Below are 25,281 nucleotides of genomic sequence, written 5' to 3'. Positions count from 1 at the left end.
TTTGCTGTTGTGAAATATCTACAGGAGCTAGGAACTGATTAGAAAGAAATGCTAATTATATTATTCTGGTAACTTCACCATGTCAAAATTGCAAATGGGAAGTGTGCTGTTCATGTTTTATTAAAGTGAAGACAGAAAACTCCTAATTTCAGAGCTGCTTCAAACATTGTAAGAAGCATTAAAAAACCTGTAGGAGGGTGCAGAGACAAATTTATTCAATGTGTGCTAGGCAAAAAGAAACCTTCAGAGAGATAAGTGAACAACACATGTCTTGATTTTTTCCCAGTGAAGAGCCATTTGGACAGAAAATATGTTTGACTAATTTGACTCTGCTCTCTTGGGTAGACTTTTTTAAAAAGGAGATTCAGGCAGTCCCCACATCTGAGGCACCTGCAGTATCCAGGAATAATTCATAACATCTGAAATCGCACTGGCATGCTTCCCCTCCCCTTTGCTTTCATGCCTTCATGTAACAAAAGGGACCACATCTATTATTATTTACATCAGATAAGATCACTTGTGAGTGGCAGCATTGCACTAATATTAGAATAATGTGTTACAAGGTTTGAAGTACCAGCGCTCTTCTCTTTCCCTTTCTGAAAACATGAAACCTAAGCCCGCTCCTTCAAGAATCTTGTCGCTCTATTTCTAGTTGTTTATTGAAAAACGTATGCTCATCTGATCATGTGTTTTTAGTCATCTGGGACTTCTGCCAATAGAAGGGGTTTGCTATTCACACTCCCTGCTCAGTAGGAATCATTTTCTCTGCCACTTGTCTAAGAGCTGCCTACCCAGAATGCCAGGGCTGGCCTGGGACGTTTTTGCTGCTTGAGGAAAAACACCCTGCCACCACTGCCCCCTACCCGACATGTCTGGTCCTGCACCCTTCTTCCTGCTGCTGTGCCCTGCAGGTCTGGCAGCCAGGTTGCAACCACAGCAGCAGTCCGAGCGCAGCGGGGAGAGTGCAGCAGCAGGGTGCAGCCGCAGCAGCCCCTGCCTGAAGCAAAAGCCCCACCTCACTTCATGGGCAGGCCAGCCGGCCCTGCAGAATGCATTGGGCCCAGCCTAAGCTGACATGCTTAGAGTCTCAGCTGAATCCTGTCCGGCCTTGCAAATCTAACCTTGTGCTTTTTTTCTCTCTCTTCCAGTAGTATTTTGCCTTTGAGTAACTGCCCCCAACTACAGTGCTGCAGGCACATTGTCCCAGGGCCTCTGTGGTGCTCCTGATGCCCCTCACCCACTGTCGAAGATCCCCGGTGGGCGAGGGGTTGGCAGGGATCCTTCTCTCTCAGCTTTGATATATAAGGTGAGCCTAGTTTAATGTCTAGAGACTGATTGCCTTTGTATGATGTAGCTTTTTTGTGTGGTTGGGATGTCGTCTTTGGATGTTGTTAAATAAGCCTTGTTTGAGGGAGTGTACTTATGTTCAAGAATACACACATCAAAGAATGCAATGGATATTCTTAAATTCAAAGCTCTTCAAACAGAATAGGTCAAGCATTTACTTCCAGTACTGTAGTCTGGGCTATTTCTTCAAATAATGGACTTTGGGTACCCTTTCTCAGCACCCCCAGTGCTTGCTTTTTATGATACAAATTAGGAAGCATAGCGAAATGGCAGTCTGCACCAAGCCAGTACCGATTTGGAGTGTGTATAATGGAGAAAACAACACTAGGTTTCAATTCTCCCTCTGGGTTGCTCTAAATAATTACCCAACTGCTCTTCTCCCCAGAGTTGTGTTTCCATAACACTTACAAAGCTAGTGTTTTGACTTATAGAATGGGTTTCTGAATGTTTTATTGCCATGAAAAAGGAATAAAGAGGCAACTGAATTTCTTTTCAGTATTCAGATTAGAAACTGAAAAGGGTGGGCAGTTGCAGAGCCATCTATAGATTAATCTGAAGAGACCAGTAGCCACAGCTGATTCTGACGGGTTGACACTGTTCACCATTCTCATTTTGTACTGTGGATCCTGATAAATCTGTGACTAGCAAATCTCAAGCCTTTGCCATCTGGTCTCTGAAGTTTTGCTTTTTCCTACTTTCCAGGAGTAGAAGAGTTATATTTGCAAACATGGAATGTAGGCCAGTGTTAAACAGTAAGCTATGGTGTTGAAGCTCTGCTGTAGAAAAGGCCTATTCATAGTTATCTCTGGATCTCACCAAAGAATACTGGCTGACTATTACTAGTTCTTAATGCCTGTGAATATTGGTTATCATATGCTGCTGGTGTGATTTCTTTTTTCTTTTCTTTTCTTTTTTTTGGCCTCCCATGTTGAATTGAGCAGTTCTTTGATTGCAAATGGTTCCTTATATTTGTGTCTTTACAAAGGGAAATATTCACCTTCCCTACACAACTCATTTAAATATTGTTCTGACACCACCACCACCACTCATCATTTGATGCTTGCATAGTAGCAACACTCATTTTGTTCAGTATGTTGTACTACAAAAACATGGTGAGAAGAGCAGTTGAGTGAGATTCTCCTGAAATGGAGAGTTGCCATTCAAGTAATCTCTGTAATACTAGGGTGTTAGTCACACAGTGGATTAAAATACACTTAATAAAAAAAAATTAGTTGATAGCGGGGGTTTTAATTTGGTTGATTAATTCTGGGTTTTTATACGATTTAAACTAATCTTGAAGATGATATATTTGCTTTTAGTTAATACTCGGAAATCACTGCTGGTGTGGTCTTAGAAGAGCTATTCCAGAAGTGGGAGTGCATTTTCTAAGATGGTGCTTGAAGTCTTCATACAAAAATTAATTTTGTAACCCAACCTATTTTATTAATATTTAATTAACTTGCAGGGGTGACTGGTCTGGACCTCGCTAATCTTATTATACAATGCAGATTATAAGATTCTGTTAAAATGTACATATCTATCTGTCAAGTTCATAGTTGGATCATATTCTGTATCCAGTCAAGAAATGGAGAAAAAAATACGCTTGGCTGTTTTTCTTTAAAAAGCAACAACAACACACAGTTGACAATAGTTGCTCTGTAGCTGCTGTCCTGCTTTCTGATTTGAACAAGTGAAGATCCCATGCTCATGAAGAAGCAGACCTTTAAACTATTCCCTGTGCAGTTCTATATGCCACAAATTAAGTTACCCAGGAGAATGTCTAGTGGTTTAGGGCAAAATAAGTTTGTTCAGGTTTTGATAATTCTCTTGGCAGAAAGTTATTTTGTAAGGTGTACCCACCTGAAGATTGCCCAGGGGATAGGACTTTGATTTGGGGATCAAAAGATCCAGTCTTCAGAGATGTTGGACTGCGTCATCAAAAGCAACATATGTAATAGTGCCTTATGAAAATTAACTTTAGCTGTAACTGAGCAAACTTTCTAATTAAGTAGAAGCACTGACATTCCGTAGTTGTTTTAAAAATATAGTACTTTAAGGTTTTAGTCCTCATGGCAATGAAGAAAAAATGAATATTATATTCTCGTTGGCACTTCCTTTTAACACTTTTAAATCTTTTTCTGTGACTCTTTAAGGATGAGAAGCTCACTGTTAACCAAGATCTTCCAGTGCACGATGGGAAACCACACATTGTCCACTTCCAGTACAAAGTTACGGAAGTAAAGGTCTCCTCTTGGGATGCAGTGCTATCCAATCAGAGTCTTTTTGTGGAAATCCCTGATGGCGTATTAGCTGATGGGAGTAAAGAAGGGTAAGTGTTTGAGCCTATAGCTATCATGGTATTATAGAATCATATAATTGTACAGTTGGAAGGGAGCAGAAGGGTCATCAAGTCCAACCAACAGCAATGCCGGAATCTTTTGCCTAATGTTGGGCTCAAACTCATGACCCTGAGATGAAGAGTCTCATACTCTACTAAAGTGCTTGTAGACAAAGGAATCAAAGGTGTGCTGAAGGGGGAAAAGGAGAGTTGCAGAGAAGCTGGATAATTTATTTGCATTTGTCTTTACAGTGGAAAATGTAGTACAGATCCCTCTGCTTAAACTAACTTTCTCAGGAAAGGAGTCTGAGGCAAAAAGTGGGGACAAGAGGCAAAATTCCAGGCCTTGTTGACATAAAGAATGGACAGGCATGATTCCCATCCACCTGAACATTTTAAAAAGAATTTTGGTGTGAAATTGCTGAAAGAGGGATCCAGGAATATAGAACATCTGTCCAGGAAAACTGGTGGAAATTATGTGCATCACTTTACACATGTTTACATTAAATTGCATTTGCCATTCTGATGCCCATTCACCCAGATGGGAGAAAAATGTTTGGAGCTAGCGCGTTGCAATTTTTGTTTAACCACTTTAAACAAATTTTGTCATCCGCATGCTTGGCTGCCTCACTGCTCACCCCAAACACTAGGGTTTATTCTAAGCTTTTTGCCCCCAACTGTACAAGTGGCCAGCACAGTGCCCTCCCCCGACTTTTTTGTAGAGAGACAGAAAGGAAGGAAAAAAGAACAGGGAAAGAAGAAAAGACAGGAAATTTGTGAAAATGAAGGACAACGAGTCTAAGAAAAATAGAGGTGCCTTGAAAAGAATGGGGGTGGGAATAAGTTATCCTCCTTACTTAACTTAGAGTTGGGTTCAGAGACTTCCTTCCCCCACAAACCATAACTTTGAAGCTGACCTCCAACCTCCCCTACCGCATCTTGAAACAAAAGAAATTTTAACATGCTTAGCATAATGTGAAAGGAACCACCATGGCAATTTTCTGCTGGGATGTAATGACATATACTGTTTAAGTAGAATTCACTATGAATCAATGCCTTTGACTAGTTAAGTAGTTAGCCTCATTATATACTATAATATACTATAATACACTGTTAAGGTTCTGATGATTTGAAAGACACCAGTATTCATCTTCATTTTCTGTCTTTTCTCATTATTTTTTTAAAGAAACTACTTAGTTCCTTATTAAATCCCATCTGCCTAATTTGCAAAAACTAACTTCTTACTGTACAATTTATTTTTGACACTGTACAAAAATTTGTCCAGCTGCATGGTGGAATAAAGCCTGCCACCAGGTTTCTGTTACACTCATTATATCTATGCAGCCTTTGAAGCTCCCATTGTTCTAGGCACATTTTGTGACAGGGAATTTCATGAACGCGAGCAGTTTCTGAGCTCTGGGAGCAGTACTGCACCTAAAATTTCAGATAAAAACTGCCACTGCTGGAACAAAAGGAGGACCTTTTTCCGCTTCCCCACTTCCAGCCACTTTGATGACTGAAGACGGGACCCTCATAAGAATATTAGGGTGGCAGGCAGGGGAAGTTTAGCTTTGTTTTTGGCAGTGAAAAATGAATATAAGGCTTTAGCTGCAGTTCATTCATTTTCATCTTTGTATTCTTGTTATAAAAAAGCATGCCTAGACATTCTGTTGCAGCGCCCATAGCCTAGGTTTAATGTGCCATTTAGCTCCTAGCTTTCATATCTGTTTCTAACACTGTATCATTGGTGTCCTCTAAAATCAAGCAACCCAGATCTAAGTGTTGAAATATATTCATTTATTTTCTCCCTCCACATCTGATGCTGCTTGTATCTGCCTCGGAGGGATTAATTTAGAGACAGCACCTTCTTGTTCCCTGCCAGAGTAGTTTTTCTTGAGTTTGAGGTAACTGATTCTTAATGAATTTACCCATTTTGACAGATGCTGAATTTATCATATTTATCAAAATTTGCTCCCGGAGGTGGAGGGGAACCTTGAGAACATTATAGTGGTGTGCTGGCAGGGAGGAGAGGATATTGAAGTCTCATTGTGCAAGTAGAAGAAGTCTGCTTGCCCAACTTGGGATTCCACCCTTGGTTGGCAAGATGAGAATTGGTAATCTGTTTTCCTTCTTTGTCCTATCCTTGTTTTTGCTTGCTGGGTGGACTGAAATAATGATTTAAGACACTGAAATTCAGGTTCAAGGAGAGGGAGCACGATTAAGAACTCATGAAAGTATTTCCTGGTTTGTCCCTTCCCCTAGTTGCCGTGGAGAATTCAGACTGGAGAGCGGGGGTAGAAATTTGTGTTCAGACAGCTCACCAAAGGGTGTTATTGTAGAACCCATTTCCTTCCCATCTCAGTTGCTTTGAAATGGAAACCAGTTATCCCTCCAGGTGATGACTGGGAGGGATTTGCTGGTCTTTGTGTTTTGCTGAGGGAAGTAAGTATAGAAATGAGCACCCCACTATCTTGTACTTGGGTGCTGTGGAAGGAGGGATATGTCTGATTGCTCCATATTTCTCTGCGAATGTTGGAAGACATTCTCTTCCCTCTTTGGATTCCCTGGATTCCTGCACATGGGCTCTACTAGTACACAGATAACTTGATATCCAAAAAAAAAAGGTAACAACACAATTTTTAACGGCAAATTATCCTTTATATTTCCTTTTTAGAAATGTGTCAGCCCATTCATCCTATCCTCTTAACAGCACTCTTTTGACAGTACTTCTACTGTTGGCATGGTTTCAGTACAATTGCATAACTGTTTATTTTTAGCCAGCTAAAATAAGCAGCTTGAAGGTTATAATTAAAATGGATCATTATCATATTAACAAAATCCCTTCCAAGTTAATCTCTGCTTGCTGCTGCTTTTGACTCTTGTGGCCATTGTTCACTTAAGCAATGATTAAAGCCTGATTTTTAACTGCAGCTTGCTAAATCAATGGCAAGTGTTGCCTGGCTAAGCAGAGGGCTAGGGCTGAGGTCACCCTGTGCTTTGGCTTGTACAGTATTTCAGAATTTGGCATGAGGGTTACGCAGAGTAGACCAACCCCTGAATTTGCAGTATTTTGGAATGTGTTGGGTTTCATTGCTCCCCTTATTTCATTGCTCCAGTCTAAGGGTGAGCTTGAGGTGGTTACTAGGGAGAGGGTCTTTTCAGTAGTGGCACCCCATTTACAGAATACCCTCCCAAGAGTCTTGCTTACTTGATGTCCATGCTGTGATGTTTTAAGTGGTTTTACATTGTTTTTGTGCTGGCTTTACTGAAATAAAGCGACCTGAGTCTAGTCACATTTATCCCCACCTGTGCAACAGATTCCATCGCTCTGGGATCTTCCAAGGAAATTGAAGGATTTAGTGACAATAACAGATCCTTCTGGAACTTATATATACAACTCATGGGACCTGTGTGTAACATCTTGCCTTCCACCTGTGTGCTGCTGTACATATACTCATTAGCAGCCATGTTAAATTTCTACTTTTGACCCCCCCCCCAAAAAAAATGCAAGGTCTTTTTCTTGGCACTTCTGTGTTTTCTCTGACAGTCTGGCAAAATGGTGAGTTGGGGTGAGTGGCAGTCACATTGAAGACCCTCCAATAAGCTAACAAATTATCCAGGGAAATTGTCTCTGTATGATGTGATTTTTTTTTTTCCTTTTCCCCTGGCAGATTATTAGCACTGTTGGAATTTGCTGAAGAAAAAATGAAAGCAAGTTATGTCTTTATTTGCTTCCGAAAAAGCAGAGAAGACAGAGGTTAGTGCTTTAGCCTCTTCTTATCCCCACCAAGCTTAACCTTGGGGCTTGCAAAGTAGCAAAAGTAGCCATTACTTTTGGGGGTAAATTTCTGGGGGTGAATTTTCCTGCAGGTGCCAAGTGTGGTATTCTAAACTAATGTGTGTGGGGTGTTGTTTTTTTAAAGGGCTTTGCTGGGGATAGTCCGAATGGTGTTATAGCATTTCTTGAAATATTGGAGGACTAAGTGCAACTTACCCAGAATGCTCAAAATAGGGCTTATTCCTGGCTAACTATACATAAGATTGCTACGTATGTTTCCAGTCAGAATACTGCAATTCTTTGGTTCAAATGAGAAAGGAAGTAACTTTCTCTTGTTAGCTTTGCATGTCTGTGCAATAGCTGTATTTGGCTGGGTGCCCAAGTTCTTAAATCAGGTTTAAGTGAGGTTGATGAACTGGACTTTCAATGCCTCTGTCCTCTTCCAGACCTTAAGAAAATGCGTTAAGCATCTATAGATAGAAGATTAAATCAAGGAAGTTTACGGATTTAGTGTAAAGCATATAATTACTAATTGAAGGTGCATGTTGTAACAGTGGCAGTACTATAAGAGGAACTGCAAATCCTTTCTATGCCAGTTTTCCTCTGAATTGCTTCTTTTGTGCATTGAGTGACCTGTTCACAGTAAGCTTATCTTAGAAGCAAAGGAATTTAATTGCATATTGATTAAAACTGTTCTGAGGAGTTTTTTGTTAGAGGTAGTCTAGAATCTGGCTCCAGGACTCTGGTCTTTTCAGGTTTGCATTTAGATTATCAGTTTCAAAATCAGACTTTATATTTAAAAAGAGGATTGTACGTCAATGTAATTATTGAATCCTGATCCGCATGTACCCTAAACCAAACCACAGCTAAGTGTGAACATAGGAGTGTACTAGGGTTTGCAGTAAAATTCCAGCCACTCCTCCCCGATCATCCCTGTTGCAGAGCCCAGGGCTAAGACATGGTCTGCCTTAGCATTACATCTGAATTATGGCTTGCCTCCCCACAAAGCATGAGCTATAGCCAAACTTCATTCCTGGCTTACTGCTTATGGTTTGTCTGGGGCAGGCAGACTATTAGGTTGTGTCCAGATCTAAGCCAAACGATGGCTTAGCTCTGTGGAATGCAATGGCGGGGAAAAGTGAATGTTCACACTTTGCCGAGGTCTGGCTGAGTATTACGTGTGAACTTGACATTAATGGTTGGCATTTGGCTATCATTCCCACCTAAACAAGTTGCTTCTTTCTAGTGTAACATTGTGTTTTCCTTTTGGTGGCTGGCAGGAGTGGGGGAGAGGTAAGAAATATGACTGAACTATTGTTGGGTAGGATGACAGGTATTACGAACCAGTAACCAACAGGATTGCAGCACAGAATGGACAAGAAAAGGGGTATGAAATATGGCAAGACCTACAAGACAATTCTGAGCCAGAAACTTTTTTTCAACCTTCAGACTGTTGTTGAATGGTTTCTTCTGTATACAATTAAAGTTATGGAATTTGCATTAGGAGCACAGCTTGTTTACAACCACACCTATCTGATGTTGCCAATCTTTGTCTTTGCAGCTGCATTACTGAAGACATTCAGTTTTTTGGGCTTTGAAATTGTGAGGCCTGGCCATCCCTGTGTCCCATCACGACCAGATGTGTTGTTCATGGTATACCCCCTGGATCAGGTCTCTTCTGATGACGATTAGACCCAGTGCAGCACTTCAGTGGGACCCGAACATGCTTCAAAGACGAGAGGGGGCTAAAACTCCTCTTCGGAGGAAAGGAAAAACAAAATTCTTCTGGACTGAAACTGCATTTCTTATTGTTAGAGTGACCTGTATATCTTCTGAGTTGACTTTTCCATTGAAATGTGTTACCTAGTGAATAATATAAAGTCTGCACATGTAATCGCACAATAGTAAATGGAAGGTAAATGGAGCCCTTTCATACAGCTCTGTTGTCTGCTGGTTAGCCTAGTGGACAGACATCCTGTCCAGCCACCCAATGGGGCAAGGAGCTCAGAGGTGAAGAGGGACACAGATCTGACTTGTTAAATTAGCGTTGGGCTTTTCTGTTCATTTGGTTATTTGGCTTTCATTTTAAATAACTGTATACTTTTGTGTTCACTCAGACTTAAGCAGGAGGCATGCTTTGGGCATAGGGGTGTGAGGAACAGTAACACTGTTAGCAAAGCCTAGGTGGTGGTACCCTCTAGAGTAACCAACACTGTGGGTTCCTGAGAAGCTTTGTGCTCTTTCTAGCCTTTTTATTAGGTTAGTATTAACACTGCATTAGTACAGCTTTCAATAAAAAGGGGCATTCAAAAAACACGCGAAGCTGACCCTGATTTTTAGAGAGAAAGAACTGCATAATCACCCCTTTCCCAGAATTGCAATAGTTCTGCTGTTTTTCACTGCATTCTGTAGTGGAAGTGAATGTAAAACTCTGAGTGGAGATTTTGAATAAATGGGTGAAAATTATAATTCGAGGATAAAGCAACAAGTACTCAAATCTAGCCTCCCCAGCTGGTGATGGGAAAATTTTATGCTGGCAGCTCTGATGCCCTTGCAGCCAGCTTTTCTTGAGAAACCTAGGAATGGATTGCAGTATGCTTATAAACAAAGCAATCCTATGCTCTCCCACTAGGAATTAAGCACTACTGCATGCATTAGTGCTTAATGCTGAATAAACTACTAGGAAACTTTTCTGAAAACTATTTGGTGCTTGAAGCTTCATCTCATTCTTCCCTTAATGGCTTTCTTTTGTAGAATGGAAGACAACTATCTATCCTGCTTATATTTTCTTAAAACAGCCAGTTCCTTCAAGCTTCATTCATAACATACGATTCAAACACTTTCCTTGTCTGTTTAGCTGATGTCAATGTGAAACAATGGTATCCAAAACTTGCTTATATTGATTTTTGCTAAGATGATTCAACTGTTACAAAAAAGCAAAAATATAGACAGTCTAGGAGGGAATACATGTGCAATATGCTTTTTTTGTAGCTAGGTATCTGCTATTTAGTCTTCATAGGTGGAGTTCTGCAGAATCCTATGGGGTCTTACCCCAGAAGTGGCCAGTATGTTTCTCACCTAGGTAAGGGGCTACTGCTTGAAATGGGAAGTGTTTAAATTGGGGTTCTGGAGAGGAATGTATGGGAATAAACTTAAGTTGTCTCCTCCCACCCAGTGGAAGCTGGCATTGTATTACGAGTAAAGAGAGGGATTAGGTGTCTACCAAGGAATTTGCAACGCTAAGCATTGGTACTTTCAGTGCATTAGAGAAAAGTCCAGGTACTCATTGTACACATTTTCTCCATGTCTACCATGATCTGGTTTTCAGAAGTAATTCATACACAGATGCTCATTGGTGAAAAAGAAAAGATGGTAAATACAAATGGTAATTTGCTTTATGTGGGACTATAAGCACTTGGTGAATATTGTGTAAATAGGGAGATGAATCCCTATACAGGGCATAGGAAACATGCTAAGTAAGTTACTAATTGGTCCATGAACATATTTGCATTCAGCCTATTTCTTAAAACTATGGGAAAAGGTAAGGTTCCTTAGAGGACATGAAATTTATTATGCTCCCTTATGAAACAATTTGTATCTTGCTCTGGAGGCCCTATTCCAGAACCTCCTGCCCCTGGTTGTCAGAACTGCCAAAATGCATTTCTGGCATTTCGAAATTATTTTCTGTTCACTTTGTATTTTATGCACTTGTGTCCTTGCTGCAGCTGGTACATAAAAATGCCAGTACTTCTATTAGTAGTAATTTGTGATCAGCTAGATCCTAAATTGCATTTGTTTCTCGTAATAATATTACACTAGTGACTCACTGATCTTGCAACTTTAAAGTACTTCTCTGTTCATACACATGATTATCTTTAAAAAGCAAAACAAACAAATCCAGTGAACAAGAAAGTTTTTCTTGCTACCCTCTAGTGTCATTTTGGCAAGCTACAACAGCCAGTTAATTACCCCTTCCTCCTTGTTGCTAATGAGTATTTGCCAGTTAGTGGTACACTGTATGTAATCCAGTTTGAGCTTCGGTCCCCATCCCTTAGCTCTACTGTATCCAGTCTGAGCAAGTATCTGCAGGCACAAGTATAGAAGTCACACACAAACCCTCTCTATAACCAAGCAGCTGCTTGATTACGAAGATGAGGTCACTGGAAAAGCAATCTACTTAATGTACCAGCTTGTTTTGCAAAAGGAGAAGTTCCACTTGTCTCAGCTCCCTTGCCAAAGTAATTTGCCTCTTCAAATGGCCCATGTCTCCATTTGAATACTATGGGTGTAATCAGCAAATTTTATTTTCCTCTTACTTCCACCAAATGCTTAGTTAGTGAGAATCCCATTCATATTTTTCTAGTTTGAGAGATTGTCCTGATAGTCTTGTGTGGTTTTACAAATACGTTTTTCTGAACTGGTGCTACTGTATTATGTTTTCATCTGCAAGCTTCAACCCATTCCTCTGTGTCCCTAGGTCAGCAATAAAAATACTGCAAAACAGGGCCCTAACAGTGATCACTGAAGAACATTACTTACCTTATCCCTGAAAAAGTTTGTTCTTTTATTACCTTTTGCTGTTTGATTTTGTTACCATCGTACACATGTTGCAGTACAGAGGTTTAATACATAGGTAGTTCCTCCATGATGCTGATATCGGATGGCTCTCTATCATCTCCTACACCTTTGTCCAGAAACAATTTTTCATCTTGATAAAGCACTATCTGATTAGTTTTAGCACCATTCCACCTCATTTTGATTGCTGAAGACCTCATTAAGAATCTTTTTAAAAGTAGCATAGTGTCACCTTAGCCCTGAGCACTGTGTGCTAAGCACAGAACCCTCATTAGGGCTGCATGTACTCTGAAAAGAACAGAGCTTGAAATGATTGCATTTTTTATATATAAAATGGTTTTATCCCTTACTGTAGGTAATGTGTGGGCAATTTAGTGCAATCAAAAAAGTGACTGAAAAGGTATCCAGTAGTCAGTACCCTGCATTGCTCCTTAAATCTCCATCTGTCATAGAATAATTCTATAAAAATAAGGATGGATGCAGTCATTCTAGCACAAAGTACACAGTGCTTACCCATCTAGATTAAGCTATCTAGGCTCAGTCTAGAGTCAATGCTGCATCTGGCTCCAGTTTAATAGGGCCAGGACAGTAAAAAATTAAAAGGCAATGAGACTCCTCAGCGTTGAGAGAAGTAGAGATCAAAAGAGGATCCACCTTTTGTCTGTAATTATCTCTTCTATTTGATCTCAGTACCTTGCATGTACAGAGGCCCATAGCACTGGTGGTGTGGGTTTAAGTGTGCATAAAAAACCCAAATGTTAGCAAATAACGTACACTTTTTTTATAGAGCATAGGCTTCAAGTTCTAAATGAAAACTTAGCATACCAGTTCCAATGAAAAAAAGACTTTGATGCTGAGGCAGACATTTTTCCAGGGTCAGAAATGTACTAATTAAAGTGAAAGGCAAAAGGGAACCTGAACAGAGGAAGTGACTTCCTAAAACCACGAGGAATGCAGCATAGAAATGATTACAAGTTGGTGCTTCTGTAGAAACCTTCCTCCTGCTACACTCTGGACTAAAAGGAATGAAGAGGGCACCAATCCATTCAGACCAGCTGGGCATCGTATGTCCCCTTTTCATAGCTGAAAACCAGCCTGGAAGTTTGCATTCTGAGAACAATTTTTGTATCCTCCTGTGTATGCTGAGCAAAGCTTAAAAGCACTGGAGCCTTATCTCAGCTTCAGGTCATTACACAGCTGATACATGGCAGTAAAAGGACAACATGCTGATAAGATAGTAACCTCTGAGAAAAACACTCCTCAAAGCAGACTGTGTATCTCCCATGACCACATTAAGGTTTTCCCATGGCACTTCCTGTTTGGATACCAAAGCCAGTCACCACTGAGGAGCTTCTGTAGGCAGAGCTCTCGGGATGTGCTTGAGTGGCACGGTCTGGAATGGCAGATGGTATTCACAGCACACTTCCTTCCTGGAGTCAAAGGTCACCATGTGCTTTCTTTTGTAAGGCAGCAGGCAAATAAGGCTTTGCCATGAAGGATCAACCTCTCCCCAAGCTCAAAGAGGCTACTTCTACATGAATGGAACTATAAGTACTCCCAGGCTGGGAAAGAAAGAAAAAAACAACAGATTTCAAACAATTCCTTTTTACAGTATGTACAAAGTCCAAGAGGCAGAGGGTGGCCTCACACGACATACAGACAGGAACAGAAAGACTGAGCTGGGGAGGCTTGCATTGTTGGGACACACAGCACCTGATTTACACAAATCAGCTAGGTAGGGCACAACAGACCTTCCCAGTTGCTATTCAAGCTGACCAGCCTGCAAGAAATGGGCAGGAAATTCCCATAAATGTGGGCAGTGCTCCAGGCAGAAGCTTCAGCAAGGAACACTAAGCAACAGACCAAGGGAAAGAAATCCAGACAATCGTCTTGTGATACAGGGGAAGGCTTCCTCTAGCACCAGAACAGGGCATGGGACATTTAACAAGAGGTCACTCTTTGACGGCATTGGGCCAGTACAGCTCGCACCCATTGCAGGTTTTCAAAAGGTGGGCAGCCAGTTGCTAGGCTTGCTTCTCCATCTCCGCATGACCAAGAGTTTCCATATCCAAATATCGCAGGCCAAGACATCCATCCCTTCACTCCCTGCAGGGAAGGGAAGGTCTTGCAAGGTATGGAGAATAAAGAACTGCATGTCTGAAATTCAACCAGCCCCATCAGCACATTCTTTTGTTATGAACACAAAATATGTGTTTTGTTTTAAAGCAGGGGCTGGGGAAGACAGGAGGGACAGGCAGCCAGTAACCTTCCAGCAGAGTGAAGCAGGTGACTGCTAGGCAGCAGTAGAGACCCATCCCAATGAGAGCAGGGCCAGCCTGCCAAAAGGCCCTATTTTATGCAAACTGGGTGTATTTTTTGTGCTGCAGAGCAAAAGAAGCATCTGCCACTGCAACACACATGACCTGCCAGCAGGGAGAGGTGTTGGAAAAACAGTGAATGGAAGGGAGGGCTTTTCAGGGTGCAGCAATCCTAGAGGCAAAGTGCTACGGTTTCAGTATTGCTCCTGCCAAAGGAGCACATAGCTGGCTTGTGCTCATTGCAGCCCCTGCTGCCTCCCCCCTCCCCGCCCCCACATTTCCCAGGACATCTTGACTCAACAGAATCGTCTCTTTCCTGTGGTCTTCTTTGCAGGTGCCCATATATGTGCTTGTGCCAGATGACCACTTATCACAAGTATAAATACATCAATCTGGATGTTCTCACCTTCCGTCAACACCCAAGTAGCCATCTGGGCTGCAGCACAGGAGCAAAAGAGCCTTGGATGGAACCCAAGGCTAATGTGTCCTCCCTCCCCAGCATTCCAAATGTCCCGTGATGCCACACTGCTTGGCCCACCACCACAAAGTCCCTGCTCCAGAGGAGTTCTGGAAATTGGCCAGTCAACCCCAAGTCAGGTGAATAAATATTTCTGCAAGTCCCAGCTCCACAACTCACACGTACAGGGCTCAGCTTGTGTTTGGTAGGGGAGGGGGCAGAGTCTGCCTCACATTGTGGCAGGACCGTCAAGCAGAACAATCAACACCATTCAACTGATGTCTAATGCAATTTCCAGCGCTTCCTCATGTGAGCCAGTCACATGACTGAGTATAGCCTAGGTTATCCGATCATGTGTCCTGTTGGGGAAAAAAGGAGAAATGTAACTCTGCTCGAGCAATTTCAGTTTCAACCACATGATGGTGCTGGAGTAACAGCAACCAGAAACTAGGAGTTTTTTCAGTAATCTTTTTATCCTCAGTTGGAGAAGCACTTGACTCAGAAGGCTTCTTGCAGAGAAGAAGCAAAACACTACAGATCACACACAGTTACTGTAGCCACGAAACAGCTGGGAAATTTGAAATACTGGGTTAGGACCAACAGGAGGTAGGTAGGTACACACACACATACATACAGTGCAGGAATGTAAGTAATTAACGGAGCTGCATGAGACCCAGTGCTTATTGTGGCATGTTTCACTTAGCTCTATGTCTTGGCTGCAGGTTGCACAAGAAGCTTCTGTATGGCACTTTGGTGCCACTGTAAATCGCCAATCCCTTTTACTTGTTGGTTACTAATCGTAAGATGCCATCTAGCCGCCTACTTTAGATTCCAGAAAGAGACCCACTCTGCCTGCAGGCTGTAATGTAAGCAGCCTGTGATGTTGCCTCTCTTCATACCCTTCCCCAAGCCAATGACATAAGAGGGGCATCCTTACCTTTTTCACCTCCGGGGCGGGGGATATAGGGAAGGAGCAGAGCCTTGCTGACTGGCAACAATGGCTGTAGATGAGAGACCTGCAGAGAAGCAGAAGCATAATGCACAATGGTGTGAGGGGTACTAAAGCAGCTTCCAGCACAGGGCTGACTCAGGTTTACAGTGGAGATGTTGCACAGTGCCTCCGAAGAGCTTCAAGGGCTGGCTAAGGCGGCAGCAGCAGCAGGGCACCCAGGAAGGTGTGACTAACAGTTGCTAGGGCACCTGCCTCTGCCACCACCACAGCCCCCAACTCCCACCAACAGTGCTTCTGGATTCCCCACCCACCCCAATGCCAATGCCCCATATGCTCTCACCTGTTGCATAGGGCAGGTTGTACTGGGCCGGCAACAATGAATAGCCCAGGTGATGGTGATGGTGATGTGTGGACATCAGACGCTGTGAAGGAGAGGAGCGAGGCCGGTCAACGCTTCTCTCAGCACCACTGGCGCCCCCTACACCGCTGCAGCCTGCACTGCTTCCTCCCACCCCACAGCGCTCCTGAGAGGCCTTGTCGCCTATCTGTAAAAGTAACCAGACAGACATGCTGAAGCCCAGACATGAATCTGCAAGAACAGGCCAGCCAAGTACCTAAATGAGGCCAGCTCTTCTGTGGCTTCCTTCAAGCCATGTTTGTTACTCACCCACTCACACTCCAGGAAATAAAAAGCTAGGGAATCCCTGGCAACAGCCCACATGCTTTAGTTCCTGGTTCCAGAATCAGCCTGGAAAGTACGGCATTTACACCTGGATAGTTCTGTGCCAAGGACAGCACTGAATATGTATTTCCCATTGCAGCACACCACTTACCGTTGGGGACTTGCTCTTGTAGTGGCTGGCGTGCTGTTGCAAGATGTCTAGGGCCTTGGATTCAGAACTGGATTTACAGCCAATGCTGGGGCTGGCGCGGGACTTCTCACTCTCTTCACTCCCAGAGGATTTGCTGCCGTATGGGGAGAATGAGTAGCTGGAGGGCAGGTATGAGCCTGTGGAGGAGATGCTGGTTAGGACTTTCCCACACACGACAGAAGAGCAAGCTATTAAAGAGACCAACTGCCCTTAAATATCCCCTAACCGGAAGAGGCGAGAAGTTGAAAGACCTGAACCAGGGATTCTGTCAGAGAGAAGTTTAGAAGCGGATTATGCATACTGCACACAGATCCAAGAGAATTTGGCATCTCAATCCTGCCCAAAAAAAATGTTCCTAGTTATTTTGGGTTGCAGTAACAAGTTTAAAGCAGCCATTGCTCCATCCATAGCAGATTCAGAAGCCTAAAGGACCCCTTGGTAGAACATTTAGTACCTGGAGGAGTGGATGATGCATTGCACACTATCTTGCCTATTACAATTAACTAGCATTACTTGCTTGGGCATCAGCAAAACTGTACAAATATTATTTTTTTTTTTGATTCATAAAATTTATATACCACTTGGCTGAAAAAAATCCTCAAAGCACTTTACAAAAGATGAAACAGTAACATCAGGAAAAATTCACAAAATATATACAAGTCTGCCTACTCCCCTCTCTTTTTAAAAACAAGAAGGACTGTAGTTCAGTGGCAAAGCACATTCCTTGTCTGCGGCAAGTCCCAGGTGCAATTCCCCAGCACCTCCAATAATACAACTCCCAAAACCCTCTGCCTGACTTTCAGGAGATCCACTCCCAGCAGAACAGAGCTAGATGGTCTGACTCCATATGTTTAGATACTTTCTCACGGTTCAAATATTAACACTGTTTATCATCAGCTTGTGTATCTGGGAGGTTTCTATTTCAGTATGCATTCTTCATTTTGGTTCCAGTATATTTATTTCGTTTTACTGGGGAAGCTGATAATAAATGCAGTCTTTGGGATGTAGACATTTCAATGGGGTACTTTTAACTTCATTATCCAGGCTTGCTACAATACCTGACACCTGTTTTGTGTTGAGCTAGACAGAAACATTAGATCAGATGGATTTTTATTTAAGGAAAACATTTTAAATAAGCTCTGTTTGCATCTGAATTTCAAATCTTATTTTATGTTGCATGCTCTCTCTCTCTCTCAAGCTTACACATTCTTGATGTTTTTACATTTATTATAGAGGTTCTCTTCTGGAAGGCCGTACAGGTTACACACACTATTCTGGAAGTTAACCCACATTTTGCAAGCTAACTTGCAAAATAATTTAATAGCTATACAGTGCGATTGCACTGTTGATCTTAAAACCTGCTTTGTTGGTCTGTGATCCAGGGATGGGGAACCTGTGGCCCTCCCACCTCCCATTAGCCCTAGCCAGCAGAGTCAATGGTCAGAGGTTCTGGGACTTGTAGCCTAGCAACATCAGGAGGGCCACAACTTACCCACCCTGGTCTAACCCAAACGTACCACTTCTGCATCTTCTTGTTGTTGGATAGTCACCACACTATACCAGACATATTCACTCCAATTTCCAGCTATCAAACATCTCCAAGGATGAAAACGATGGCCCCTTCCCCATGGAAGATCCCACCCCATTATGATTTATACAGTTCTGCTAGTCTCAGGGTCCACCTCAAGCCCCCATACCTGGGTAGTTCTGCATCATAACAGTGGGCATGCCGCGGTAACTGGGATGGTTGGGATCGTATGACTGGCTGTAGGAGTAGCCGTGCATGTAAGGGATGTAGGACTGATGCTGGCTGAGGGGTGAAGACACTGGGACATGGGTGCTGGGTCTGGCTTCCTTCACCACTAAGCGCGATTCCTCACTGGAGGGCACTTTGCAGTCGGAGCTTGTGCTCTCCTTCCCATCTTCCTTAGCAATGGGCTCTTTGCTGCGGCTCCTCTCCTCCTTTAACTTTCGATCCCTTTCTTCCTTCCACCGCTCATCCTCTGTCTTGATGTCAGAGTATTTAGCAGGGTAAACGTAAGTCCACATGCGAGGCTCAGCTTCCTGTAGCAACATACAGTCAAGGATGTCAGGTGTCTAGAATCAAAGGCATTTCTGAAGTCCTGGAAATCTCAGATTTGACTTAAAATTAAGGGCCTTTGTGGGTGCAATTAAAGGGGGGGGGGGTTCCACAGGTAGCATCCACCAAAGCTTCACCAGTGAAAGAACAATGAGCAAGATTTCTGCCCTCCACATATTTCCTCTTAACTATTTGTTACTGTTGTCCTACAGCAGCCTCTTTTGTGCTTTCCTGACATCACCCAAATCCTTGTCCAGAAGTTGATATTCTGCATTCCTACAAATTTTAGAATGCAAGTTATGCACAAGCTTAGGTAAACATTCTTTACTCATTCTTGAGCACTGACGAATCATCTTATTGAATTTGTTACCACTCCCAAAGTGTGGGAATTATGTCGGCAGAGCTGGGGTTTTTTTAAAAAGAAACTGGGCATCAAGTTATCCCAGCAATCTTATTAAAACATAGATTTTGAAGCTCTGACCAGTGCTTTCTTTCTTTAAAAAAATGTTTAGGGGTACTCTCATTTTCCTACTCATACTGAAATACTGCCCCTCAATGAGGCCAAACTTAGATTCACAAAATGTTTAGGGGGTATGCGTCTCCCTGCGTCCCCCAGAAAAAAGCACTGGTTCTGACCAAAGAAAGAGGAAAGCTTCACACCTCATAGCCCTCACCACTGTCTAGGCTGCAGGCCCCCAAACCCAGACAAGTACACTTGCCCAAGAGCAACATGTCAATTCATTCAGTGCTGGCAATGAAATTCCAACTTCATCACTTTCAGTCACAATCACTCTGCCCCTGGCCTAGGTATGAGTAAGGGGATGGACAACCGCAAAGGAACAAGAGGTAACAGAAACAAAAGTATGAAAAACACACGAACAATCTCATTTGGGCTGGCTTAGCCCTCCCTTCCCCACAGAATATTTCTCTCTGCAGCCTCTTGCATGACAGTGTGAACGGTTCACAATGTTAAGCAACACAGAGGCAGCTGCCACTTACTCCACCCATATCATGTATCAAAATGTGATCATTACTCAAGATCCCTATTGATTGAGAGGAAGGGGAGGGGAGGCAAGAGAGACTAACATATAGCTCATTCAGCTAGAGATATTTTTGAAACCTCTTTCACTCCATGTAACACATCTCTGAGCCTCAACAAAATCTGAACAGAACCCAGCAATGTTCACCCCACATGTCAAAATCCCCCCAAAACTGAACTCGACTTTCCAGTAGTCTGCTTCTGTCCCCTAATCCAGTTTGTGCCACTACACTGCTAATTAGCAAAGTGGGATAACTCTGGTTCCAGTGTTCGGCCACTGGTCCAACACAATACCCACTGGAAGGTATGTCTGACTCAACCAAGTAGCAAACTGTCTCTGAGAACCAGTCTGAAGCCCTGTGCTCTTCAGTATTACTGCACTGATCTAGAGAACAGCTAGACTGCATCTCCCCAAAAGATTATTTGAGACCAACCAGTTCTCTCCTCTGCATTTCCAAAAGCCCTCATGTTTTAAAAAGAAACAGTATAATAATTTGTAAGATAGAGACACACTAGCCCATCAGCAGGAATCACCACAGTCACTTAAAAATGGCTAAAACACCACTGATGTTAATTCATGGTTAAACTGACTGTCTTAAAGCTCAGGGCCACATGCTGATGAGAAAAAATAGGAATCAACCACCATCAAATGGTATGTGTGCCTGCTCCATCTGCCCATATAGTTCTGCAGCTTACATTCATATATGCAAAGATCCAAAAGTTAGGAAACTGAGCAAGCATCAATGAGAACTAACACACTCCTCCTTTCTTTCCCCTGGCAATAGGCAGCTACATTCTAGGACCTAGTTCAGAGAGTGCTCACTGTCTTGGCGGCTGCTCTTCTCATCTCAGCCACTCAAACACATACACACACACACACACACACACACACACACACACACACCCCTGCTTACCTGTGAGTACCAGAGTACTGGGTCCACCTCAGCCTGCCGTCCACAGTCCAAACCTGCCTTTGACTCTGTCTCTTTCCCCAGATGGCTTTCACTTAACTTCCCCTTGAGGCCTTCTACAGTTTGGCCTTGGAGCTTTGAGGAATTCTCCAGCTTGGGAATTATGACTGACTTGGCTACATCACCCCCCTGCTCCTTGGTCTTGCTCAGTCCAGATTTGACCAGGTCAGTCAGGCTGGGTGCTTTGGTCAGTGTGGGAGGTAGAGACGGCTTCTGCTTCCATTCCTCCTTGAGTGCCACCTCTCTCTCTTTTAGCCCCAACTCTACTTTCTTGTCAATCCCACGCTGCTGCTGTTCCAGACTCTGGCGCTGCTTTTGCTGGTCTTCGTACTGCTGACGGTAGGTGGGGTTAGTGCTGAGCAGATGGGCATGGTAGCCTTGTTCACTATAGCCATAAGGAGGCACGTAGGCATACTGGTTATAGTAAAGAGACTGCATGTACATATTGGACCTCTGCTGGATGACAGACGGCTGCTGGCTGGAAGGACCCAGGTCTGCCTTCTTCTCCTCACAAACCTCGTTCTTCACTTTTACCTCTGGGCTAGGTGGTTCCTCATCTTTCTTCAGTTTCAGGGCCTGACTGTCTATGGTGGCTTGGCTGTTGGGATTAATGGAACCAGGACTTGACTGTGCATAACCTGGAGAGTAATAAGCCTCAAATCCTTGATAATAGGGAGAGTCCTTGTTTTGAGGTTGCGAGGGAAAGAGGGCTTTTTTGGCCCCTTCCTTGGCAAGCTGCTCAGGGTCCTTTGCCTTCATGCTCTCCAGCTTGCCTTCACCATCCTCCCCTGCATCTGAGATGTCAGAATAGGCTGGGCTATTTGTTTTCACAGAGCTAGCTTCAGCACCATTCTGAGTAACAACATGAAGCGGAGTCATGGGTTGCGTGGGTGCTGCACTATCAAGTCGGCTGGCACCCCCAATGGATGGGCTTGGGGCATTATCAGTGAAGCTGTAGATCTTATCTGCCTCAGCCTTGATGCTGGCAAGGCGGCTCTGGTGGGGGTCAGATGAGCCATTCAAGAGACTCTCCCCTTTTGTCCCAAGGTCACTGGGCTCTCCCCGGAAGGGGCTCTTGCCTTCCTCAGCTCGACACACTTTCCCAGGAGTCAAGGGGCTCTCTATTTCCTTGGACTCTTTCTTCTTCTTATCCTTCTTCTTCTTGTCCTTGGCAGGAGTAAGTGCTGGACTGACCGTGAAAGGCTCTCCCATTACAGTTGGCTTGGGTTGAATAGGTTTCAGCTGGGGACTGTTGGGCATGGCTTGAACCACTGTGGTGGTGAGGCCAGTGGAGGAGCCAGGGCTGGTAGCAGTGAATGTAGCTGTTTGGAAGGTGTAGATTTGTGGTGGGATGGCTGGGGCTATGGGTCGAGCAGACTTGATGCTCTTTGATGATATCTTCTCAGGCTTGACACTGACAGGCTTTTTAGCTTTTTCCTTGTCACTGCTCCTCTTCTCCACTGAGTCAAAGCCATCATTGCTTGTCTCATCAGCTACCAGAGGGCCATCTTCAGAGCCATCATTGGACAGAGCACCAGAGTCAGGGTCTCCTTCACCACCAAGCTTCTTTTTGCAAGCAGCCTTGGGGTTAAACTTGCTTGATGGTGAGGGACTGTGCGGTTCCATCAGCCGTACTTTGGGGGTAGTTGATCGAGCCGGGGAGACTGAGCCTTTCTGGCTACCAGAAGCACCGTTACAGCTGCCCAGGTCAACTGGAAGAGATGACTCCTCCCCATACTCACTATCCCCATCAGCTTCAGGTTTGCTGTCATCATCTGTGTGTGCATGAGCCTGGTGATACTTGAGTCCATTGATGTGCTTATACTTTTTGCTACAGTTGGGGTGGGGACAATCAATGAGAATGGGGGAGGGGCAGTTCCTATCGAGAATGGTGGGTTCTACCTTGACGGCTGTTGTGGCAACTGCTGCAGCAGCTGCCGCTGCCGCAGCCATTGGTGTAGCAGCTGAACCCATAGAGTTTGTGCGAACACGCTTGCTCCCCTTGGAGTCCTCAGAACTTGAATTCACTTCCATGTCAGAAAGGGGCTTGCTCTTCCGCTTGGTCACTGACGAAGGGCTGGCCTTGACATCCTCAGTTGTGCCGCTGGGTGGGAGGCGGTGCTCTGAGGAGTTTTGGCTGCCTCTGCGTCCCTTGCTGTTGGCCCCTGCCCGAGTCTTGCTGCTGTTACTTGTCCCTTTGCTATCAGAGGCTGCTGTGCTCTCATTCATGGGAGGGTTACTGTTGGGTCTCATGCGCTTGCCTCTCCCTCGACCATTTCGCATCTCCAGGTCACTGGTGGGAGAATCACAGAACCTAGGAGATAATAGAACATGGCTTAGGAACATTCAAGGTTAGACTTCAAGCCATGCCCACCCTCTGCAATTGGCTCTTGCCTCAAAAGCTACCCCAAAGTGGTTGAGAGAGCACCAGAGTCTCTGGCACAATTCTCCTGCTCTTATCTGCAAGGCTACTATATACACACATCCTTGGCTGGGTTTCCCAGGAGTAGACAAGCAGGAGGCATACATACACTGTTTTCTAAATCAGGAGGAGGCAGACTGTATGGCCCTTAGGGTTCTTTTCAGACACCTGCAGAACCGTGTTAGTATCCTGAGACTTCTAGCTTTTAACATATCTATTTCAAGCATTTAAAAATGGAAGGACTGTTCCACAACTTCTAAAACAAGATGTGAACTCAAGCCAAATTAATAGATGATTGTCCCTAGGAACCATACTGATACAAAGAGGAGTGCAACAGTTAAACTCCCTCAAAGGAGATGAGGTACAGTAACTGAACTCAGTTTCTCTAGGGAGAAATTGCATCAGTGGCAAACTGCATGGTAATCAGATAGGACAGCAACACTGGTTACAGAGAACTTCAAATTTAAATCAGAATAATTCTTCCTGCCTAGGACAGAACAGGGCAACTGCTTTAGTTCTTATTCCAGCCTGCTACATGTGCCTATACATTCCCTTCTCCTTACAGTATGACAGTTTCTCAGCATTGCTCAAAATCAAAGTATCCATCCTCTAGCAGAATCCCATAATGAGTGAGAGGAAAAAGTCACCAAGCACACTACAGGAAGAGCCTTTTTGCCTTATGCTTTACCTGGGTGGTGCCCAATCATGCTGCGTGCAATCCAGTAGCGTCCCCACATAAGTCTTATTCCTCCAGGTGACATTCACCACCAGCATACCTGCAGGAGCAAAAGGGAGGATTGTGAACACTCAGTTCTCTTGCAAATCTTGCCGCATCCTCAGCCTACAACTTAGCCACAATGCAGAAACATCCTGCTGAACAGGTCAGAACAAGTGTGGGTGGAGACAGTTACCAAAGCCTGCAGCAGAACTCAGGTAGCACTTGCTTGGGGCTTTGTATTCATTTAGTTATTTGGCCATCAATACAACTGAAGAACCCCCACCTTACTGTTGCGTGGCTGTAGACGGTTCAGAATAGTCCTCAAGGTCAGGATTCTGATAATATTGCTACTATAAACAGCACACATAAACAGCACTATGTTTATTTAATGCACTGGTCGTATCTTCAATTCTGCAGAAAGCAGTATTATTAGGAAACACAGGTGCTCTTGTGGGGTGGAATTCACAGCTACGGCCAACCCCTGCCTCTGGGCACATGTATAGGTCCAATACAAGAGGTACCTTTACCACTCCAACACGTTTTTTTCTCTGCCAGTCAAACTGGCCAAAAGCTGGTGCCCAAAGTAGCTCTATTACTGAACAGCTGAAGAGCTTATAAACACATCCACTAACCTCATCTTTGTATTCCCCAAAACATATGATGGATCATGCATTTACAGAAGAATCAAGTCCACAGGTGGGGCACCACTTTTATTTTGCAGACTTGATAAATACCATATTTTTCGCTCTATAAGACGCACCAGACCATAAGACGCACCTAGTTTTTGGAGGATGGAAACAAGAAAAAAAAATTCTGAATCTCAGAAGCCAGAACAGCAAGAGGGATCACTGTGCAGCGAAAGCAGCGATTCCTCTTGCTGTTCTGGCTTCTGGGATAGCTGCGCAGCCTGCATTCACTCCATAAGACGCACAAACATTTCCCCTTACTTTTTAGGAGGGGAAAAGTGAGTCTTATAGAGCAAAAAGTACGGTATATGGCCAACCCTCTGAGGGCCACATCCAACAGCTAGGTGAGACTACACACCTGACTTCATGATGTTAGATGGCTTTCTCCATGGAAAACCATGGAGCTTATCCTTGGTGTCAAATCTGAACAGTGTCAAATGCAATCCCCACTGTAAATGAACAATCAGGAGTATTCCTGTCAGCTGTGACTGTAACTGTCCCACAGCTAATGCTTTAAGATGTCAGGTCCATATGTTGGAGATTCTCCAATATTGCTCAAACCCCATCCAAGGGCAAACAACTTCTGAGGGCTGAAACTTGCACCACCCTGAATTCATTTTGAGCCTCTCTCTTTAGGAGCAGAACCTGGGGGGTAAAGGCTCTGTACTAGACAACACATGCCCTACTGAGGAACTAGTCTCTCTAATCCCGTGTCAAGAAAATATTAA

The 25,281-nt window shown here is 43.7% G+C and overlaps 2 protein-coding genes across 5 annotated transcripts in view; one reads left to right on the top strand and one right to left on the bottom strand.

Annotated features, from left to right (window-relative positions):
- Nucleotides 1-868: 868 nt before the first annotated feature.
- OAZ2 (ornithine decarboxylase antizyme 2) lies at nt 869-11,975 on the top strand (the record flags this gene model as incomplete). The annotated part of the gene is given in 6 exon segments (XM_083584560.1): nt 869-975; nt 1,149-1,224; nt 1,226-1,306; nt 3,501-3,676; nt 7,357-7,442; nt 9,025-11,975. Coding segments are annotated over 6 exon segments (657 nt in total). The 3' UTR covers nt 9,156-11,975.
- A 1,652-nt stretch (nt 11,976-13,627) lies between these two features.
- ZNF609 (zinc finger protein 609) overlaps nt 13,628-25,281 on the bottom strand; it is a 102,847-nt gene continuing 91,193 nt past the window's right edge. For 2 of the 4 annotated variants that reach the window (XM_083586210.1, XM_083586211.1), the window contains exons 4-10: nt 23,838-23,925; nt 20,671-23,041; nt 18,335-18,701; nt 16,599-16,774; nt 16,106-16,187; nt 15,751-15,829; nt 13,628-15,172 (exon numbers count right to left, since the gene is read on the bottom strand). In XM_083586210.1, coding sequence (XP_083442336.1) covers nt 15,756-15,829; nt 16,106-16,187; nt 16,599-16,774; nt 18,335-18,701; nt 20,671-23,041; nt 23,838-23,925 — 3,158 coding nt within the window. In that variant the 3' untranslated portion in view covers nt 13,628-15,172; nt 15,751-15,755. Of the gene's footprint in view, nt 15,173-15,750; nt 15,830-16,105; nt 16,311-16,598; nt 16,775-18,334; nt 18,702-20,670; nt 23,042-23,837; nt 23,926-25,281 lie in introns of all 4 variants that reach the window. The other 2 variants (XM_083586208.1, XM_083586209.1) reach the window with 1 other exon arrangement.

Source organism: Podarcis filfolensis (genome assembly GCF_964270895.1).
Source record: "Podarcis filfolensis genome assembly, chromosome: 14".
In the NCBI taxonomy this organism is placed as follows: domain Eukaryota; kingdom Metazoa; phylum Chordata; class Lepidosauria; order Squamata; family Lacertidae; genus Podarcis; species Podarcis filfolensis.
This window is presented reverse-complemented; position numbering and strand designations above follow the sequence as displayed.